Consider the following 19,371-nt stretch of genomic DNA (forward strand, 5'->3'; position numbering starts at 1 on the left):
AGCTTGGTTCACTTAACAGGTTCACTGTCCGGCTGACTGGTGGTCAGACCTAGTAACCCTGCACAGCCATGGTCTGTCGAATGGCCGGAGCAAGCAGACAGCTTTACAAAGGCTCAAATCAAGAAGCTCCCTTTCCATGCAGCCACAATTGCCTGCGCAACAGCATCCTGAATGACAACCCGTGGATGATAGTCATTGAACCACAGACAGGTCACGCCGTCGGAACTCCAGCATTCAGCCGCCGCTCCGCCGCTGTCCAGAATACTGTGCAACACAGGCTGGGTATCCACCACCGTGACAACGCTATCGGGGTGTGACTGACCGAGGGCCTCGCCTTCTCTGGAAGGATATTGTCTCAGTGCTCCACGGCCGCCTTCACGCGAGGCACCGTATGATCTGCATTCGACCCTTGCATGAGAGCGACGTTAAGATATAAAAAAAGGGTCCGATGTCTGACTCCACGATCATGCGGGGCCACAGCTCATAAGAGGATTGGTCCAAGTCTCGCCATCTGACATGCAGGGTAAATGAGCTTCCATTTGAGTGCTTTTGCACTACCCCTCCGCGGAGACGGGGCTTTTGCCAAATTCGATCAGGGATCCGGCGGGGGTTCAGCTTTGGTTGACTCTTATCACCATGTCGGAGTGAGCACGGTATCTGGGGGTGATCTCACACTATCCCGTCTCGAGACGAGCGGACTACAAGATGACTGTTTGCCCGACACTTCTCCGGCTCAACGGAGGCGTGGGAAATCGTTTGCGTTGTTTCACTTTGGACGCGGGCATTTGCGCATAGTTAGATACGATTATCGATGAACTCTAATGTGTACAAATGGGCACCCTACGCCAATCTATCAGAATCCCGGGTGTCCGACCTCTGCCAGAGCCTCTTTGACCACCTCTTCCAGTCCCTTTGCCGGTAGTGCGAGCTCGTGGTTGCGCACCGGCCGTGCGGGTTCGAAATGTCCACTGTAATCTCCCTGCGTGAACCCGATGTTAATCAGCCCGTACCCGGCGAGAGCGTCCCCTTGCGCCCAGGCGGCCTTTAGCTGAGGAATCAACTCCGTGGTTTGAATCGATTTACGTTGCCAGTGCTCACCCGTGAGGCGCTCAATGGTCTCGACGAGCTCTTTCTGGGAGGTGGCAAAGTCACTCGTGAAGACAATCTGGTTGGCCGTAGAGCTGGGGTTCAAGAGGATGCGATTCAGAGCCAGGGCTGTATTGCTGAGAGTTGTCGTGGAAAACTTGCCAGTGCCCTCATCCGTAAAGGTTATCGTTCGGTTGGGATAGTCCAGACCGAGGAAATTGTTGCGCATAGACCTACAATAACCCGCGAGTCAATCTTCACCAGGTTCACCATGCATGACATCAAGAGGTTAGGAGAAAGGAACCATACCAGCCAAGCCACATGCCGCAGGCAATTGCAGTCCAGGTCAAGCCACTCGACTCCTTCGATCGGAGATACTCTTGCACCAAGCCCTTGTCTTTAAAGACGGGGGAAAGTTCCTGTGCAGCTGGGGTATTGTTATCCAGCCCGTATTCGGAGGGGACAAATCGCTTGACCCCAGCCGTGATGGCAGCATCGATGAATTTCAGCTGTTCAGCGACGGAGAAGCTCGTGATTGCATTGACGACTGCATCCTGGCCCTCGAAGGCTTTGACCAGGTCTTCCTGCGGATAGGAGTCTGCGATGGTGATGACCTTTGCCGCGGATGGGAGACTGGCGCGAGCCTTGGACGACTCTCTGGCCAGGACGGTAACTTTGAACGCAGGCTCGGAGAGGAGTGACTTGAGTAGGACGCTTCCCAGAGAGCCACCTCCCTGTGAGAGTTAATTAGTTAGCGAGGGACTGCCAGCGCGGAGTGGTAGACTTACACCGACAAGGATAATATTCTTGTAGCCCTGTTCGCTCATGTTGTTGGCGAATTATGAAGGTGTTGATGTCTTAAGTCGAGGGGTAAGAGTTTGAGGCTTTGCAGATAGACTTGCAGTGCTTGAAACCCTCTGAAGGCCGGAGAGGGACTTTATATAACATGGAGTCCAGTGTAGACAACCTTGTATGGTATGTGATGATCAAGCAGACATCGAGTGGTGCAGGATCACTAATCTGTGTCAGCACATCCAAATCCCGGATCAGTAATCATACGCGACCGTCTGCTCGTATCTGCTCTTTGTCTCTCTCTAGTGCGCATCCTTTACTTTATCTCCGTCTGGTTTGAATCTTGAGGAGATCTAATTATCTGCCAATGTGCAAAGGTGTGTCGAAACTCGCCCACAATCAGCTCCTCGCGGGGAAAAGTGTCGATGAAAGCTGGCATACAATGTCCACTTTTCCCGGTTTCCACAGGATATACTTGTTGTGCTATATGCACATGTGACCATCCGCAGGCGTCCTGATAATGGCACTGTCGTATCGGATGAGCTCGGAAGTCTTGCCATTATGTTCAGTACCGCACGAAGTACATGTTCTACAAATTGGCAATGAGGTCGAAAGGGAAGACTGGAGATAATCTGGAACTGTCTATGAAGTATGCTGGGCATAATTTATGCAGCGATGATTGGCCAATGAGTCAGCAATGCACCCGACTTAACCGGCATAGCGGGGTGTTTGTGGAATGATGTCAGCTTCACTGCATCGCACCACTGACTCTTTCTTGCACGATAAGATCCATTCACTTCTACAGTCATCTTGTCGTCACCTTCCCCATCATTCTCGCGTCATGGCAATCTTCATGCATATGAGGTGCCATGATGGCCCCTCACTACCTGGGCTTCAAAACCAAATCCACCCCCCATGTATCGCGCGACCCCGCTCTATGCCATACGACTCCCCTTCCGTCCTCCCATCGCCCCACGAAACGCGTCTGCCTTCCGCTTAATCTACCCACGAAACTTCTCTCACACCTCCTATAGAGACATGAGAATCGCTATTACAGGTGCCCGAGGCACCGTCGGGCGCGAGGTGGTCAAGGCAGCCTCAAAAGCCGGCCACTCCACTGTCCAAGTGGACCGCACCGATACCGACTACGACGGCACCCCCAACTCGGAGATGAAGACCGCAGACACCGCGAACGACTACGAAGCCACTCTGAAGGCCTTCCAAGGCTGTGACGCGGTCATTCACCTCGCCGCCATTCCCGACCCGGTTGACAAGGGCGACGACCTCGTGCACAACAACAATGTGAACTCCGCTTTCAACGGCTTCCGTGCCGCCGCCGAGCTGGGCATCAAGCGCGTCTGCTACGCCTCCTCGGTCAACGCGATCGGGCTGGAATATGCCAACCGACCCCTGAAATTCGACTACTTCCCCGTCGACGAAGAGATCCCATCCCGGCCGACCGACGCTTACGCACTCGCGAAGGACGAAGCTGAGCTACAGGCGCGGGCCTTCGCTCGATGGTATCCTGGGATGAACATTGCCTGCATGCGCATCCATGCGGTTGCGGGTCGGGCCGATGCACAGAAGGGACACAAGGAGAATTGGGATAGCTCGGCGGTGAAGAGTCTGTGGGGCTGGGTTAATCCCCAGGCCACCGCCCGAGCATGCTTGTTGGCTGTGGAGAAGAGTGATCAGCTTAACGGATGCGAGGTCTTCAACATCGTGGCCCCAACGACCACGCAGGACACCCCGTCCCAGGAACTGGCTCAGAAGTACTACCCTGACACTGTGATCCGGGGGGAGCTATCAGGGAACCAGTCTTTCTTCGCCACGGACAAGGCAAAGAAGATATTGGGTTGGGTGCATGACGAGAAGGAGTGACTGTATCAAGATGTTGTGATTTCTTCTCGCCTGTAGAATTTGTATATGAGGTTTATGCAATAGCGTTATAATGAGGACTATGATGTTCACAGCTCGACCATTGACCGATCTCAGCCGTATATTGACGGATGTAGACAACGTTATGATATTCAATTTTTTCGATGTGCGCGCGAAGACATGCAACATAGGGAGTCTTCAAGCTGCAAATGAAGACCTTGCCTCAGGATAGGATAGACAGTACGAGGCGTATCCGTTGGGGATGTTTACCGTATCGCCGTGTCTACCTTCCGCTGCTTCGCTGCGTCTCTCCATTTTCCATACCAACATCCTTCACGCTTTGAGATGCTCCTCCAAGCAGCGCCGCTGTTGAATCAGGAAATCTCAGCGCAATGCAATTGATCAAGAAGCTGAGCAAGAAGCCGATCGATGACACTGTATTGACTGCAACCGCTCCGCCTAGGAAATGCAATCGCGTCAGGCAATTGAATCGGTTTATCTGGTGACTATAAGTGGTTTGGAATTCAGGTAAGGGCTTCAAACTGCGCTCAGCTTATGTGTATACCGTGTAATTGACGTTTGCCGGAGACTTCAGTGTGCCGTCCTAGCCGGATAGCCTAATCGGTGTGTATCGGCACTGCTATCTGGTAGTACAGTACAAGTACACTCACCTTCAAGAAATATCCCCTCTGAATACTGCAAGGCCCCGGTGACATGAATGTACCAGCCCCTTAGCCGAGTCAGTGTCGGATAAGCGGCATCAAGCAGGCAGGAAATATATTATTTAATGATGTCCGTGTTTCTCAGAAAATTCTTAGGAGACCGGCTATCTCATGAACGAAACTTTGACAGCTGCCACTCCTATTGACTCCACTGACATCACCAAACTCTTTGAACTCCTCCTGCTGCTCTGAAACTCATGAATCATCACATCGGCGGCGATAATGGCCACGCGGGTCTGGCCTCTCTTCTATCGACCCGCCACTCCAGTCGCAACTTCCTCCCAACCCCAGTACCAGTCGAGCATCTGACGAAATGCCTAGCGATGGCCCAGCAATCACCCTCTAACTCTAACACCCAACCCTGGCGCGCCATCTTTCTCACCGGCGACACCCTCTCCACTCTCAAGAAAGCCCTAGTCTCCGCCGCAACCCAGAAAGACCCAACAGAAATCATCACACCTCTCCCCACAACATACCAGCACTACCGCTCCAGCCTAGGCTGCAAAGTCTACGGCGAAGCACTAGGCATCGCCCGCGCTGATATCCCCGCGCGCACCGCGGCCGTGCTCCGCAACTTCGAGTTCTTCGGTGCGCCGTGGGCCGGGATTGTATATCTGGACCCGTTCGTGCACGACAGGCCGGATTTGGCGCAGGGTGTGGGCATGTGGCTGCAATCGTTGCTGTTAGCGCTGACAGAGCACGGGCTGGGTACGTGTGTTCTGATCAGTGTGGCTGAGTATGCAGCGGTGATTAAACGCGTGTTAAAACTTCCGGACGAGGTGACGGTTCTGTGCGGGTTGGCGGTGGGGTATGAGAATCCTGATGCTGGGGTGAATCGAGTGGTTGTAGGGCGGCATGCGTGAGAGGAGTCTCTTACTATTATGCTGTAATGCTGGGAATTTGGGTCTTGTTGGATCGTATAGGCCTTGGGTTTAACCAAGAAGGGTGGGGATACATGCTGGTTGACCCGGCAATTTTAGCCGTGATTGAATGAAGATCTGTGATTGTGCATGAAGGAATATGATACACCATAGCGATACACGCAGTGATAAGCTGGCATCGGATTTCCTTCCTGCGTCGAATCTATCAGTGCTCCAGTGCTTCATTGCTTCTCATTTCCAGGACCACCCGGCGGTGGCTGTTGGCCCATTCCTGGACCCATCCCTGCCAAAGGAGGCATTTGACCCTGAAGCATGGCCTGCTGCCACATCGTTGGATTCATATTCTGCCACATTTGTGCCATTTGTTGCACTTGTGGTTGCGGTTGCTGATTGGGGGTAATACCACCCAGCTGCTGCCCATACCCGAAGCCTGGCTGTGCAGCTGTCTGCGGCCAACCTGGTGGAAAAGCCTGAGGGTATCCAGGCGGCTGAGCAGGATATCCCGGAAAGCTTGGAGGCGAGGTGAGCGGAGGCGGAGGGATGCTTTCCTGCATCGAGCTGCTGAGTCCATTGAACGGCGACATTGGCGTGGGAGGGGAATTTAGCGTCAAGGTCTGGGACAACCCAGACGGCGAGAGGAGCCCAGGTGTCGGAGTCCCCGGGACGGACCTCTTCTTCTCTACGGACCATACATCCCCTGGATCCTCCAGGTCCGAATGGTCTTCATCGTCTGTGAAGTTCATCTTCTTATCGTCTAGCTCGCGGGCACGAACGCCTCGTCGCTGGGCCAGCCGATCTTGATCAACCTTGTAGAGTTTTTTCAGATACTGCATGAACTCAAAATAGGCCTTGGAGACAGTTTCCAGGTGCGTGACGCTGAGTCTGACCTCCGCCGTGGGGTCGATGATCTTCTCATGACTGCCGCCGCCAGCCTCAAACTCGGCCAGGGCTAATGCAGTCTGACACGCGTTGCGGATCTGTCGCCCATTCCAGCGCATCTTCTTGTGCGTCTTCCAGTACTTCTCGACGTGCGCCAGAATAGCATCCCGGTCGATGGTGATGTTGCGCTTCTTCTCCGTGAACCGCTGCTGGATGAGCCTCATGTTTAATAAGAAGATCTCCCTGGTTGCCGGGAGGGTCAGTTGAGGGTAGTGCAGACTGATATGGATACGGGATCCGAATGCCTCGTCGAAGTCTCCGATGCGGTTGGTGGTGAGGAATAGGATTCCGGCATAGTATTCGAGCACTCGCAGGAAGACTAGAAGAGCCGGGTCAGCATGTCTGCCTTGTCGTGAGGCACCGGATCTCGAGCATACCAGATACCAAGCCGTTTCGCTTGAAATCCTGCGGTGTCCGTTTGGCCAGAAACACGTCGGCCTCGTCCAACAGGAGAATACAGCCCCATCGATGAGCTAGGGCGAAGTTCGTTTCCAGAGCATTCTCTACGCTCTCCGCTGTAGTTCCCAGGTCACCTTCAATGAGTGTCAGCACACGGTCCGTTGATCATGAACGTTGATGGCCTCACCGCAGGTGATTTGAAAGAGAGGCTTCTCGAATAGCTCAGCCACGCCCTCTGGTGCAAAGGTCAGCAAAGGTTCCCTCTATCAGATGAGATACTGACCTGCTGTTGTGGTCTTGCCCACCCCCGGGGCGCCGTGAAGGAGAATGATGAGTCCCTTGCCTAGACCCTTTGGCTTAGCATGAAGAACACCGGCTGGGAATCGTGTGAAGATTATTACCTTTCCCGCGCACGATATCGACCTGCTCATTGGCAGCCGTTGGGGATTCCTTGTCTCGATAGTGTTGCGCCACCAGGGAGAGCAGCATCTTCTTGTGGCCCTCCTCCAGCACCAGCTGGTCAAAGGCTGTTTCACGGACCTGCGGTTTCCCTTGGTCCCCATCTTGGCTCTCCACCCGAATGCCGCGGATATAGCTGAGATGCGTGAGGTCAAGCTTTTCTGGAAGAGCGGATTAGCACTTAATCTGTCTGCCATGAAGCTAGGGTCGTCGCTCACCCCATTTGCGACTTCGCAAACTGAACCCAAAGACACGAAAACTCATAATCACATAATCGTCGTCCGAGAGGGCGTCATTGGATGATGGGGAATCCTTCGCACGGGGATAAATGGCGACGGAAGGCTGCTGGCCCAGCTCCTCCGGGATCAGACTATTGCGATAGTGCTCATTGCGCTTGTGTTCAGCATACATATCCTTATGGACACGGTCTCTGGCGCAACACGCAGCTGTGCAGTCAGAGTCGGACGAGTCGGGGACCTCGATACTAATGAGACTCTTGATCTTGGGCCGCCATACCTTCTCCAACTCTTCTTCCCCTTCTTCTCCATGGTTCTGGCCGAGCTCAGCAATTGGTTTGGCTTTATCTTCACTTTCAAAGGCTTTCTCGAAGTCGATCACAACCTGTCCGTCTACCTCATCGCGGGTCTCGAGCGTCAGGCCACTGTAATGCATGTGCTTCTTGGCCAGGACTTTGATGAACATCTTTCCACGGTCAATTAGCTGCTGGCGAACATCCACCGTGCTGGCCAGATTGCCTGCTCGAGTCCCGGCGAGTCGCAAGGGGAAGACACGCAGCGATGTGATGGCTTTCTCTCCGTCAAATCGTGCAATCCGAAATGTCTGCAGCACCGGTCCCAGAAATTTGCCGTCAAAGTCCACGTGCGCACATTGAAGCATCACGGTGGGTTCATCCTTGCTGGACGTCTCCCAGTTCCGATAGGGAGAAGTGACTTTGTGCGGCGAGCTGGTGACCCCAATAATGCGGTATGCTTGCTTGCCTCCCTGGTCGACCACCTCATCGCCCGGTCGGAAGAGATACCAGACATCGTCGTAAGACACCCGATGGCACTGATCGCTGCGCACGTAGTCCATCTTGGCTTTGAGGTCGTGGTCCAGGAAGTCTACCAAGACTTGCAGTTGATCGAGGGCCGTCTCCGACGAGGTGAACTCATCTTTGAGGACTTCGTTGACGGGGTTACCTTCGCCCTCTTGGCTTTCTTCTGGGGTTGCGGCCGACGTTGGGCTGCTGGGAGGGCTCGGGTTCTCTTCTTTTTCAGCTGTTTTCTGCTCTTCCTCCGGGTCTGCCGGTTCGGATTTGTTCCCCCGGTGCTTCTCCACGAGCACTGTGTGGATCTGGCGGATCTGTTCTTCAAATAACACGAGGGCTTTAAAAGGTCGAATCATGACCAGCATCTCGTCTTCGTCAGTGAAGTGCTCCGGGTCCAGTTTCTGCAAGATCTTGAGGATATGGCGGGAGTTGATGCGAATTCGCTCGGGCATTGGTCCCTGACCGGGGGGGTAGAGTCGCTTCTTAGTTGCTGCGGGGGCTTTTTTCTCCTGCGGAACGCTTTTGTTCATCGTCCACCATGGTCGGTAGTAGGACATGAAGCTGATGACTGGCTCGCCCTCGAGGACATCGATTGCAAAGGTCTCTTTTGCTTGATGATAGGGGGTGGAGAAAGAGGCCCATTCGACCCGATTCAGCTTCGCCGTCGCCCACTCGGAGGAACCCTGCGACGCATCGTCGTCGTCGTCGTCGTCGTCGGCTGCTGCTTCTGTTGCTCTGTTGAGGGGTTTTCCCCGGCCCTGCTTGGGATCCTTTTCCGCCGGGAGGAGACTGGGATTCCACTGGCGCACTGAGGCCTCCAGCATGTTCAGCCGCTCGGTCAATTGGGTGTTCTCGGTCTTCAAGTCCTGCTTCTCCTTGATCACTGTCGAGTAAGCATCGTCTTCATTTTTCATCCATTTCAGCTCGGCCTCGACAATGCCCATCATCACTTTCCTCCGCTCATGCAGCTGGGCCACATCGGTGGTGATCGGGTCGGTGACTCGGTCCAAGTAGTACGACTGATTGCTTCGATCAGAGTAGGTTTCTGGTCTGAACATGTCCCACTCATACAGCCACGGCCGACTACTCATGCCCCCCGGCCCCAGCGCTCGTTGAGCCATCATTCGCTGCCCTCGCTCGAACTCCAACTGTTCGTGGATTTTTTGGATTTGCGCCTGTAAGTCAGCAACCGCGGGGTGTGTCGTCGCCTCCCCTGGTTGACCCGCCGGTACCGGCTGCGAGACATTCACAGTGGGCTCGCCGGGGGGTGAGGCAATAAGACTCTCCGAAGCAGCCTCGCTAGCCATCGAACCTGAGTCGCTACTGCCTGCACTTACGCTGAGAGCTGCAGAAGGGCTCGCACTGCGCAGTGGCCGCTCGACCGTACTCGGGCTTTGGAGAACCGCCATGCTGCCGCACAAGATGTTCCGTTTGAGCCGCTCGGGTCACTCGTGAAGCTGCAGGGGGAACGCAACGAAAGTTCACAGGCCATGTGGCGGCGGCCAGATGTAAATTTGGGAAGGCTGGGGTTATATCTGCGCGGGGATAAGGTAGGGATAGCGCGTAGACGGACTGAGCGCATCCGCCCCCATTCGGCGTCCCGTTTTGCCTCTAGTGCTTACCACCAGATTATCACGGCCACAGAACAATTAATTCTGTAGGTGGTTTGAGGAAATGAGTATGACTTGGTTTCTTCGTGACAGATCCACTTCTCATTCTCGGGCATCTCTGCGGCTCCTGCCATTGGTTTGACGCGGCAGTGAAGGTGCTGCAGGAGGAAATTAGGGCACGGCTGGGAAGAGAGTCAAGACACACTAATGCAGATTAGCCATCTCTTCACCCCATTTGCACATCTTTGGGACTGGCCTGTCGTCCAATGATTATTCACCACGCTTCATCCCGTCCCCCCGAGCCCCGTATAGCTGCCACAGACGCTGATCCTGCGTGTCCGAGGGGCTGTCTCTTCCTGTCACCTGCCATCCCATCCCGTGCGATGAGTTGATTGCGAAACGCGTGCGATGTAGGGAGTCGGTCACCCAGTATGGGGTACTTGCCACATATCAGCACTGATTAGTATCAGATTTCTTCAGTCGCGAGATCCTTCGCTTTATTCTTTGTTTCTGATTGGCTGCGGATTACCCTTGACAGCTGCTGCTCTCTACCTGTCGGATGCCCCCGCGCTGGGAGCCTCCCTACCTGTCCCTCGCAGACTGATTTCATACACCTCATAGATTATCCCTGCTGCAAATCTGACATAATTATCATCGCGATCTAGCAAAGCATCTACCCCTCTCAAATCTGCCAGAATTCCTTCAGAGGTGTACTCATGGGGCCACCAGGCAAACCACCCACCCGGACTGCCTCGGTGGACTTCATCGACCACCACCTCCCTCAAATCAACCCAGTCTTCGAGCATCCCGGCATCAAATACAACTGCAACGAGGGACAATATGTCCCCCCAACCATCCTATCAACCAGTCCAACCGAGGACTATCTCATCCCACCGCGCCCGGCTCTCCCTCCAGTCGATGCAATGAAATTCTGGTCGGACATCTTCCCCGACTGCATGATCGAGTTGAAGAAACGCCCTGAGCCTGAACCTCTCACCCTCAAGGGCTGCAGTATCCGAAATCAATCGGACTGGGAGGGAGTTAGGAAGGAACTAGACAAGGCTCAAAGCTGCTACGACGTGCCGAAGCGGACCACCGCCAGGGGACTGTTCAGGAAGGTCTATCGCAAAGCAGCCGACCACATCGAGCAGGCCAAGATGGTCAGTAAGCTGCTGGCACAGGTGGAATACATCTCCCCGTTCATCGCGACCATTGATCTTCTTCTCGATGTGAGTAGTCTACTCCCCACCGCCCAACCCCCCGCTCCACACCGTAACTTAACGCACGTAGGCCGCCGCGATGGCCTCGACAGTCCGAGGCAAAGTGTCCAGCGCTTTCGAGCCCGAGGCGCTCAAAGAGGACTTCGAGAGTATCGAATTCCTCATGGCCACGTTTCCGCGGGACCGAACCATCCGGAAGACCTCCGTGGCATTGGTCGTGGCGATCTTCCAGGCGATCGAAAATGCGATCGTGTTCTTCGTGAGCCACGAATGTAGGGTCTAGTCTTGTTCCGACCCGAAACCTGGATGAATGCTGACCTCGGCTGGCTAACGGTCCAGTCTCGCGCACCTGGCACAGCGTGACCCAGGGTAGCGAATACCAGGGGAAGCTTCTAAGCAGCATCGACGTGATCCAGAAGTATAGCTCGAAGCTGGCGATTCAAGCGCGGAAAGCCGAGATGCACAGCACGCGTGTGGCACTAGAGGACTTGATCCGGGGCAAGGAGGTCACGACCGCGGTGACGCTCGCCAATTCGGAGAAATTGGATGAGGCGCGGAAGGACCGACAGCGACTGGCGGACGAGCAGATGACTCGGATGCTGAATCACCTGAATGGATTGTTTCAGGTGGCCGAAGAGCGCGAGAAGCAATGGGAAGAGCGCGAGAGACAGAGGGAGGAGCGCGAGAGACGCCGAGAGGAGATGGCGAGACGACAATCTGACGAGACAAATCACCTGCTCGAGCATCTCTGGGGTAAGTCCAGTCGATTCCTTCCAGCTGAGTCTCACTTGCACAGAAAACACCCCTCTGACTCACAGTCTACCAGATGAGTTGAGGAAGCGCAACACCCCGAGTCCACAGCCTCTGGCGCAGCCCGTCGCCTGTTCGCCTTGGATGCCACCAGCCCCTCAAGTGCCCTTCTACGCCCCCCTCCTTGCGTGGCCTCAATATCCCCACAGCACCGGGCTTTCAGTGCCGCAGACCATAGCCCCCTCCGCACGCGCCACTCCCATCCCACCCCCCGACCCCATCACCGTGGCCGAGCTCCTGTCCATCCTCCACGTCACGGTCTCCGAAGCCCAGGACGTAGCGCGCATCCTCTCCCATCGCGCGCGGATTGCACCTGCCGCGCGGCGACGGGCCGAATCGGCGCTCGCAACGGGCGAGTTCCGCCGATGGCTTACCTACCCTTCCTCTCGCGAGCTACTGATTGAGGGGGATGCCGAGTCCGACGGACATGAGGTCTCCGCCGTCTCGCTGCTATCCGCATTGATCTACGCAGCGCTGGAGCATCATGCGAATCGCGTGCGCTTAGCCTGGTTCTGCTCTCTCCATGACGAGAATGCGCAACACAAAGACAGTATAGGGGGACAAGGGATGGTGCGGGCGTTTCTCGCCCAGCTGTTGCGACAGCACGAGTTTGACCAAAACACCCTTCAAGAAAATCACAGCTACCTCCAAGCACAAAGGGATCTGAGCATTGAGGGACTCTGTAAGCTACTGGCTTGGCTGATTCGAAAACTGCCGAAGGGTCTCAAAGTGATTGTGCTTATGGATGAGATCGGGTGCTATGAGACGGACGGGTACGAGAAGGACATGCTTCGCGTTCTGCGGACCCTGCTGCGTTTGTCTCGAGATCCAGCCGTAGCCTGTCAGGTGAAAGTGCTGGCGACGAGCGCGGTGGTGACGGACAGCTTCCATAATGCGTTCCAGGACGAAGATGACTGTCTGCTGCACTTTGATGCATTGGAGGAGACGGATGATATTGGAGAGATGGAGCTGAACACGGAGTTGGTGCGTGGGGATGATACCAGTGACGAGGAGGATTGGCAGTCCTGAGGTGTAGAATCCGATGTCATAGTAATCCTATCTTCTGATAGCCTGCATCATTTCCGACGAGTAGCTACGTTACGGGTTGCGGATGAGAAATTGTCCGGATATATGAGACGTTCTCGTCAGTCAATGTTAACTCTAATCTATCGATCATCATCTATGTACAGTCATGCATCATCATCATGCTCCAGCAACAGTACCGAGTCATTACCCACTCATCCATGCTAGTAGTTCGTGCCCAAAGCAAACACATCAGCGATCTCGGTCAGGTTCTTGCCCTCCGCGAGCAACAGACCCAGCAGAATCCGAGACTTCTGGGGGTTCAAATAGCCACTGGCAATGTGCGTGGCAGTATCGCTGCTGATGTCCGACAAGGGCACCTCGCCGTTGACGGTACGCATGCTCTGCACGACGGGGACCTCGAGGCGGTTGACGACATCCTCGATGGCCGCGTTGAAGACAGTAGAGACCCCCCCGGCCCCGGCCCCGGCCACCACGATCCCCTTGGCACCGGCCGCGATTGCGTTGTACAGCGTATCATTGTGCATGTCCTCATAGGCAAACAGGATATCCACGCGCGGGATCTCCGTCACGGAGGTGATGTCGAAGGGCACCTTCCCGGTAGGCTTGACGGGGGGGTAGAAGAAGAACGGGTGATCGGAGATCATCTCGCCCAGGAAGCCCATCTCCATGGCCTTGAAGGTGTCGAGGGTGTTGGCGTTCGTCTTGGTGACGTAGTAGGCGGAGGCGATGCGGTCGTTCATGACGACCATGGCGCCGCGGTCGCGGGCCTGGGGCGAGGCGGCCACCGTCACAGCCTCGAGGAGGTTGAACGGCCCGTCAGCGGAGATGGCGGTTGAGGGACGCATGGCGCCCACAATGACCACGGGCTTGCCACAGTTGATGGTCGCGTCCAGGAAGAAGGCTGATTCCTCCAACGTGTCGGTGCCGTGGGTGATGACCGCCCCGGCCATCGTTGGGTCCTCGCACACCATCCGGTTGATGTCCTTGGAGAGGGAGATCAAGAGGTCGGAGGTGATGTCTTCGCTGCCCACATTGGCCACTTGGACCCCCGCAACGTTGGCCACGTCGAGCATTGAGGGGACTGCATCAATGAGGGTCAGCACGCCCACGGCTCCGGAGGTGTAGCCGGTGGTGGCTGTCGAGCTGGAGTCCGAGCCGGCAATGGTTCCGCCTGCACTGCGTTAGACGGGTTGGTGATTCACGGCATCAGACGGGAGTGGGCTCACCGGTGGCAAAGATGGTAACATTGGGCAGAGAAGCGTTCATCTGAGTAAAGTTGAGTCCATTGGAGTTGGTGAAGACGTATGTCGTGCTGTTGCTGTCTCGAGCATGGAGCAGCGGGGAGGCGGATGCCAGGGTCGCCAATGCAGAGATGACAAGAGACTTGACAGCCATGGTGAGTGTAGATGATGATAACGATGATGATGATGATGGTGACTGTTGAGATGAAGCTGCTGTGCGGGGGAATCCTGGAGACCTTTATACTTGCTTGCAGTCTATCTTCCCCTCTCTCTCTTCTTAGGGTATGCTCCAAATGCCGTGAAATGTTATCTTGGCGATTAGCTAAGATGATTGCTATTATTGGTGAGACTCATCTTAGCACTTATCAGAAATCATCGATATACTGTTTTGCAGACCATCTTGGCGATAATCGCTTCACTGATAGCTTCATTGGCATGGCCTGGGAGCAGTTGGAGCAGTTGGAGAAAAGGAGCCCGATCTCGGGGGATGGTGGGAAGGTCCAAACGGTCGGAAAATCCCGGCGGATTCAGGGTTGATAAGGAACTGATAAGCATCGTTCTTATCGGGCTGGCTTCGAGAACAAATTCGACTCCACTGCCTGTTGGTGACATTGTTGACATTACGAAGATCAGTTTGTCACTTTCTTCAACAATAAAGGGTCTGCCGGCTTGCACTAACCCCACTGTACCGTAAATCTGGATCTTCAGTTTCTCCTCCATTCTCCCTTTGGGACTCGGACATATCCTTCAGTCGCCTGCTGCTTGCTCAATGTATATCTCGGCATGAGGGTTGCGTATCAGTTACTGGGAAAACGATCGATAACATTTCTCTGACTGAACTAGACATGTCAGGGATGCTGTACCCCTACTATGTGACTATCGCCTAAAAGGTACTCAGGGCACATACAGTGTCACTACCACTGGCAGACCTCCCGGCAGATGTCGCGGGCCTAACTCTAATACCAGAGCAGTTTCCGTCATCCTTGTTTGTACTGGCTTCGGGCGCTTCGTCTATCTTACGAGTGTCGTTATTACTGGAGCAAGGGTCCTCGTATGTCTATTTCTCAGTGCTATATTCAACTTGTCTTAGTCTACTGTAACATGTTGAGGATGCACCATATTTGCCTCAGGCAGCGAGCCACGTGGGTCAGGGACTGAAATAAGACAAACCGAGCAAACAAACAAACCACCAACCAACCTCCTCCTTGCAAGTGCAATTCAGTTCATTCACCTGCAACTTCGGCTTCTTCTCGATGACCTCTCGGCTGACTACCGAACTCGGTTGCATAAGATGAAAGGAAGATTCAACAAGCTGGGATAGTCACCACCCTCAGTGTACATAATGCTTGCCCCGATTCAACTCCTGCTCTAGCCGAGGCGTCGACCACGTCTTGAACTCGGCAATGCCGGATACTGGCCCGTCCCCAACAATCACATTAGTGCTGTCACAGTCGACCTCTGCGCATCACTTACCTGAACACTGACTGACTCGCCCGCATCAAAATCGATCCCCATGGCCCAGATTTTGATAGCCAACTTGACGATCTCGCCCGGCGACACCTTCTCTTGGCTGCGATGAGGATGGAATAGGAACTGGGGATGGATGCTCTTGGAGAGTTCGAAGGCGTGGTGAGAGGCCCTCAGAATCCCCACCGATCCGAGGGGCAGGTTCAGGCTTGCCTGGTCTTTCGTCGGGACCTCCTCGATCGATTGCACCGGGGTGGCGTGCGTCGGAAAGTTGAGGTGCATCAGCGGCCGACCCGCGCGGTCGAGCTTCCGAAGAATCACGAACCCGGTGAAGTCATTGCGTTCTTCACAAAAAATATACAACACCGCCTCAGGAAGGCCAATCAAGCGGGCGTGCGGCTCGAAGGTGTGGGTGAAGGAAAGAAGGCTGTTCAGCTGATCAGACTCCAACGACAGCTTCTCGTATTTCGTCGCTGTTGCCCGCGCCCCGTGTGTCGACAGCACTGAAATACATGGACCTGCTACTGTTCCACGAGAGAGACCTCGAGTGGTTCAAGGCGGGGGGGTGCAAGATGCTCAAGGTGAGCATGGAGCCGGGGGATCGTGCTGTGGGACTCGCGCACGTTGCACTATGCCTGTCTGCCCGAGGGCAACCAGATCCGTCATGTGCAGTACATCTGCGTGACACCGCGGCGGTTCACCACCCCGTGGGCACTGGAGCTCAAGAAACAGTGCTTCGAGAACTACATCGGCACGACCCACTGGCCGCACTGGTATGTCCTGACGCGTCCGTTACTGACTACAGTGAACTAACGCCCTGGTAGTGATATTCGTCCGGCTGCTGAGAAGCCTATGCGGGATGGAAAGGTGTGTTCCAAGGATCGCACTGATTCCAGTCTTTATCTGGGGAAAGCGGATTCGACAATTTACGGGGCGGTTTCTGGAGCGGTCTTAGCTGGGATTCGGCTAGTTATGCCATCTGGAGTGCATCACATAATGGAGAGCCCTAATTCAGCTGCTGTGTTATAGGGGAAGTTCATTAACCTAAACGCCGCCGAAGAAAAAATCTATCTGTTTCATAACTGCTTTCTTTTCACTGCACCTGCCTGCACATGTAAGCGCAACCAATTCAGCAACATCTAATCTCGTCCAGTGCCGACACAGCTAAACTCCGATAGCATGGACGGCCAATGTCCCTCGTAATGCGGAAAATGACCGTGCAGCCAATGTGACCTCGTCGAATGCGAAGCTATGCTGGGTTTGCTGGAAAGGACCGCCGCCTGGCGAGGATCTGCACCGGGTATCTGCTTCAACACCCATACCCCAGTCTCCACCAAACTCCCCAGATCAATCCCAGTCTCGATCCCCGCGCCGTGGAACAACCGAACCACTGCTTCGGTAGCGACATTTCCCTTGGCCCCCGGCGCAAACGGACATCCCCCAAGTCCAGCGACGCTGCTGTCAAACACGCGCACGCCGCACGTGTATGCTTCCCACACGTTGGCGACCGCCTGGCCGTACGTGTCGTGGAAGTGGCCGGCCAAGTTTGAGACCGGCACGCCAGCATCGACCAAATACCGAATTAGACTGCGCACACGGCTAGGGTTGCCCACGCCCAAAGTGTCGCCCAGGCTGACCTCGTAGCACCCCGCCTCGAGCAGAGTTTGCACACAGCGGAGGACAGCAGAGGGCGGCGTGGGACCGTCATGCGGATCGGAGAAGATGCAGGATACGTAACTGCGATTGTAAGTGCCATGCCAACCAGCCCAGAGAACCATGCTCCACTAGCCAGCGCAAAGGGGTAAGTACTCACCCTCTAACCACCAACCCATCCGCGATAGCCCGAGCCGCAACCTCCTGCGCCCTCGCAAGCCCTTGCTCAACAGTACAGTTGGTATTAGCTCGACTGAAGCCCTCCGTAGCACTAACAAAAACCGCAACCTCCTTAACACCTAAATCACAAGCCACCTCCAACCCTCTCCTATTCGGAACTAGGACTGGTAATCGCAAGGTTGGGTCCGTAGCGAGGGCGTGGACGGAGTCATGCTGCAAGAGTTCGCGACAGTCGGCCAGCTGCGGAATCCTCCGGGGGGAGACGACTGACGTCAGTTCTATCGTCCGCAGACCGGCCTTATACAGTCGCTGGATGAGTTCCAATTTGGTAGAGGTAGGAATGGGGGGGGAGATGTTTTGCAGGCCGTCGCGAGGGCCCACCTCGACGATTCTTACGGGGGGAGTGGTGGATGGCATGGTGCAATGTGCATCGAGCTGCTTCGAGTGTTTTGATAGAGGGGTGATATTTCGAAGGCAGACACATAAGTGGACAGAATAGCTGTATGAATCATGCCGCTGATGAACCGAGGTTGACGTAACGGCAGAGGCTCTTGAACCGAGGGCGAGAAGGAGGGCTTCTTGTACTGGCTGGGATCGAGACTATCCGTGAGTGACGGATACGGTAATTTTACTTTTTTACATGTAAAGTATGCGGAACTGTCCAATCACATCGGACGATTGTCAGGGATGACGATCTGTGATCAGATCCGGTGAAATGCGATTACACGGTCGCAGGCGGCCCAACGATGTCGTATATCATATCTATCAATTCGCCTCGATGTACTCCGTAGAATGTCACTTCTTGTTCATTCTGACTTGTCCCTGAAGTAATGAATCGCATCGGATGTACTGCTGGCTTTTGCTGTCAGTCCGAGAGTGACCTGCTGTGAAGCCATGCCTGGTGACGTCCTAAAGTCTGACTGGCATGGTGGCGGATTCATCTTGCATCCTGAATGCAGCGGAGGGGTGTCGGGGGCCTAAGCCTTGCCATCAGTTGTTGTTTCATCGGCGGGTGTCGTATCGAAGCCACTGATGACCGAGGCTGCTTATACTCTAGTCATCAGTCCTGTGGGCCTTGGGGTTGTCTCGGAAATCTCCTTGTACCCCGTTTCCCTGTCCCGAATTCGGCTCCTACTGTCACCATCCCTTCAATCTAGCCTTGATCTTGTCGGTCGTTGAGGTACATTCACACTGCAGAATCATCAGACACGGGTTGGCTTGCCAATTGCCAATGTGTAGCCCTACATCAAATCAAGCTAGAATTCCGACATAACCTCTGGGACAGACAGATAAAGTAAAAGACTCTGCTTCAAGATATCATTTCACTTGGTTGCAGCAGGCGTGGATATACCTCATTTCAGCTCTTGCGTACTCAGCTGGAGACCATCTATATAAAGTCCGACACCCGTAGCCAGAAATCACAAGAATGCCGACAATCATCTGACTGACACGATGCTGACATTGACACATGCCATCACGCACTCTTCCCATCATTCTGATTCGCAATGAGCCAAGTTGAAAGTGTCCCAAAGGCACTGGCTGGAAGACACTAAGCTGAAACCGACCACTAAATCTTCCGATTGCCCCGTCTTAATATGACTTGCAAATGACGTTCCAAAGAGTTGTACATTGGGTCTTACAGTTTTGCCGAACACGTCTCAACGACTAGACTAACGGTTGATGCTCACCTCAAAGGACAAGGACCAGAACGATATGCACATTCCTTCACAGAAGCAGCTAATAGGGGTGTACTAATGCCAAGGTTCTAGGCCCTCGACCAGAAAAGAGGCCCTGGATACTGGACAAAGAGCTGGAATTTGTCCCCTCGGTTAACGAGAACGAGCGCCGACAGGAAGTTGTTTCGCTGTTTCTCATCAGATGGGAACATTTCCCCAGATGGTACGCTCCACGCTAGTCTGACAGGATGAATCTGGTCCCT

At 54.6% G+C, this 19,371-nt stretch overlaps 9 protein-coding genes across 9 annotated transcripts; 4 read left to right on the forward strand and 5 right to left on the reverse strand.

The window, feature by feature from the left end:
• Positions 1 to 662: 662 nt before the first annotated feature.
• Positions 663 to 1,989, reverse strand: BP01DRAFT_395907 (aromatic alcohol reductase). The gene is made up of 3 exons (XM_025578430.1): positions 1,875 to 1,989; positions 1,396 to 1,820; positions 663 to 1,319 (listed from the first exon to the last, which is right to left on the reverse strand). The coding sequence occupies exons 1-3, from the start codon at positions 1,911 to 1,913 to the stop codon at positions 854 to 856; spliced, it is 930 nt and encodes a 309-aa protein (XP_025426376.1). The 5' UTR covers positions 1,914 to 1,989; the 3' UTR covers positions 663 to 853.
• Positions 1,990 to 2,916: 927 nt separating this feature from the next.
• Positions 2,917 to 3,759, forward strand: BP01DRAFT_308442 (NAD-dependent epimerase/dehydratase family protein; the record flags this gene model as incomplete). The annotated part of the gene is made up of 1 exon (XM_025572342.1): positions 2,917 to 3,759. The coding sequence occupies one exon, from the start codon at positions 2,917 to 2,919 to the stop codon at positions 3,757 to 3,759; it is 843 nt and encodes a 280-aa protein (XP_025426377.1).
• Positions 3,760 to 4,675: 916 nt separating this feature from the next.
• On the forward strand, positions 4,676 to 5,341 carry BP01DRAFT_308428 (nitroreductase; the record flags this gene model as incomplete). The annotated part of the gene is made up of 1 exon (XM_025572341.1): positions 4,676 to 5,341. The coding sequence occupies one exon, from the start codon at positions 4,676 to 4,678 to the stop codon at positions 5,339 to 5,341; it is 666 nt and encodes a 221-aa protein (XP_025426378.1).
• A 758-nt stretch (positions 5,342 to 6,099) lies between these two features.
• Positions 6,100 to 9,262, reverse strand: BP01DRAFT_308398 (P-loop containing nucleoside triphosphate hydrolase protein; the record flags this gene model as incomplete). The annotated part of the gene is made up of 7 exons (XM_025572338.1): positions 6,100 to 6,617; positions 6,676 to 6,831; positions 6,981 to 7,040; positions 7,099 to 7,201; positions 7,274 to 7,317; positions 7,375 to 7,692; positions 7,747 to 9,262. Coding segments are annotated over 7 exons (2,715 nt in total), but the record flags the coding sequence as incomplete, so codon positions are not given.
• Positions 9,263 to 10,457: 1,195 nt separating this feature from the next.
• Positions 10,458 to 12,955, forward strand: BP01DRAFT_395911 (uncharacterized protein). Its single transcript, XM_025578431.1, has 4 exons — positions 10,458 to 11,043; positions 11,105 to 11,306; positions 11,374 to 11,787; positions 11,861 to 12,955. Exons 1-4 carry the CDS (start codon positions 10,531 to 10,533, stop codon positions 12,871 to 12,873), a joined length of 2,142 nt encoding a protein of 713 aa, XP_025426380.1. The 5' UTR covers positions 10,458 to 10,530; the 3' UTR covers positions 12,874 to 12,955.
• Positions 12,956 to 13,031: 76 nt separating this feature from the next.
• On the reverse strand, positions 13,032 to 14,547 carry BP01DRAFT_427119 (asparaginase ahrA). The gene is made up of 2 exons (XM_025579831.1): positions 14,118 to 14,547; positions 13,032 to 14,062 (listed from the first exon to the last, which is right to left on the reverse strand). The coding sequence occupies exons 1-2, from the start codon at positions 14,284 to 14,286 to the stop codon at positions 13,092 to 13,094; spliced, it is 1,140 nt and encodes a 379-aa protein (XP_025426381.1). The 5' UTR covers positions 14,287 to 14,547; the 3' UTR covers positions 13,032 to 13,091.
• Positions 14,548 to 15,563: 1,016 nt separating this feature from the next.
• On the reverse strand, positions 15,564 to 15,950 carry BP01DRAFT_308422 (uncharacterized protein; the record flags this gene model as incomplete). The annotated part of the gene is made up of 1 exon (XM_025572340.1): positions 15,564 to 15,950. A coding segment is annotated over one exon (387 nt), but the record flags the coding sequence as incomplete, so codon positions are not given.
• Positions 15,951 to 16,171: 221 nt separating this feature from the next.
• BP01DRAFT_395913 (uncharacterized protein) lies at positions 16,172 to 16,631 on the forward strand (the record flags this gene model as incomplete). Its single annotated transcript, XM_025578432.1, has 3 exons — positions 16,172 to 16,180; positions 16,248 to 16,372; positions 16,424 to 16,631. 3 exons carry the CDS (start codon positions 16,172 to 16,174, stop codon positions 16,626 to 16,628), a joined length of 339 nt encoding a protein of 112 aa, XP_025426383.1.
• An 18-nt stretch (positions 16,632 to 16,649) lies between these two features.
• BP01DRAFT_395914 (hydroxymethylglutaryl-CoA lyase) lies at positions 16,650 to 17,951 on the reverse strand. Its single transcript, XM_025578433.1, has 2 exons — positions 17,413 to 17,951; positions 16,650 to 17,336 (listed from the first exon to the last, which is right to left on the reverse strand). The coding sequence occupies exons 1-2, from the start codon at positions 17,847 to 17,849 to the stop codon at positions 16,739 to 16,741; spliced, it is 1,035 nt and encodes a 344-aa protein (XP_025426384.1). The 5' UTR covers positions 17,850 to 17,951; the 3' UTR covers positions 16,650 to 16,738.
• Between the last annotated feature and the right edge of the window lie 1,420 nt (positions 17,952 to 19,371).

Source organism: Aspergillus saccharolyticus (genome assembly GCF_003184585.1).
Source record: "Aspergillus saccharolyticus JOP 1030-1 unplaced genomic scaffold BP01scaffold_70, whole genome shotgun sequence".
NCBI classification, from domain to species: domain Eukaryota; kingdom Fungi; phylum Ascomycota; class Eurotiomycetes; order Eurotiales; family Aspergillaceae; genus Aspergillus; species Aspergillus saccharolyticus.

Excerpts from the sequence above, each read along its gene's own strand:
- BP01DRAFT_395907 (XM_025578430.1), bottom strand. The coding sequence starts at position 1,913 with ATGAGCGAACAGGGCTACAAGAATATTATCCTTGTCGGT. Across the intron at positions 1,821-1,874 it reads AGAATATTATCCTTGTCGGT|GGAGGTGGCTCTCTGGGAAG; the intron begins GTAAGTCTACCA and ends TAACTCTCACAG. Across the intron at positions 1,320-1,395 it reads TGCGGCATGTGGCTTGGCTG|GTCTATGCGCAACAATTTCC; the intron begins GTATGGTTCCTT and ends GGGTTATTGTAG.
- BP01DRAFT_395911 (XM_025578431.1), top strand. The coding sequence starts at position 10,531 with ATGGGGCCACCAGGCAAACCACCCACCCGGACTGCCTCGGTGGACTTC. Across the intron at positions 11,044-11,104 it reads CCATTGATCTTCTTCTCGAT|GCCGCCGCGATGGCCTCGAC; the intron begins GTGAGTAGTCTA and ends TAACGCACGTAG. Across the intron at positions 11,788-11,860 it reads CCTGCTCGAGCATCTCTGGG|ATGAGTTGAGGAAGCGCAAC; the intron begins GTAAGTCCAGTC and ends ACAGTCTACCAG.
- BP01DRAFT_427119 (XM_025579831.1), bottom strand. The coding sequence starts at position 14,286 with ATGGCTGTCAAGTCTCTTGTCATCTCTGCATTGGCGACCCTGGCATCC. Across the intron at positions 14,063-14,117 it reads TGTTACCATCTTTGCCACCG|GCGGAACCATTGCCGGCTCG; the intron begins GTGAGCCCACTC and ends AACGCAGTGCAG.
- BP01DRAFT_395914 (XM_025578433.1), bottom strand. The coding sequence starts at position 17,849 with ATGCCATCCACCACTCCCCCCGTAAGAATCGTCGAGGTGGGCCCTCGC. Across the intron at positions 17,337-17,412 it reads GATGGGTTGGTGGTTAGAGG|TTACGTATCCTGCATCTTCT; the intron begins GTGAGTACTTAC and ends TTACAATCGCAG.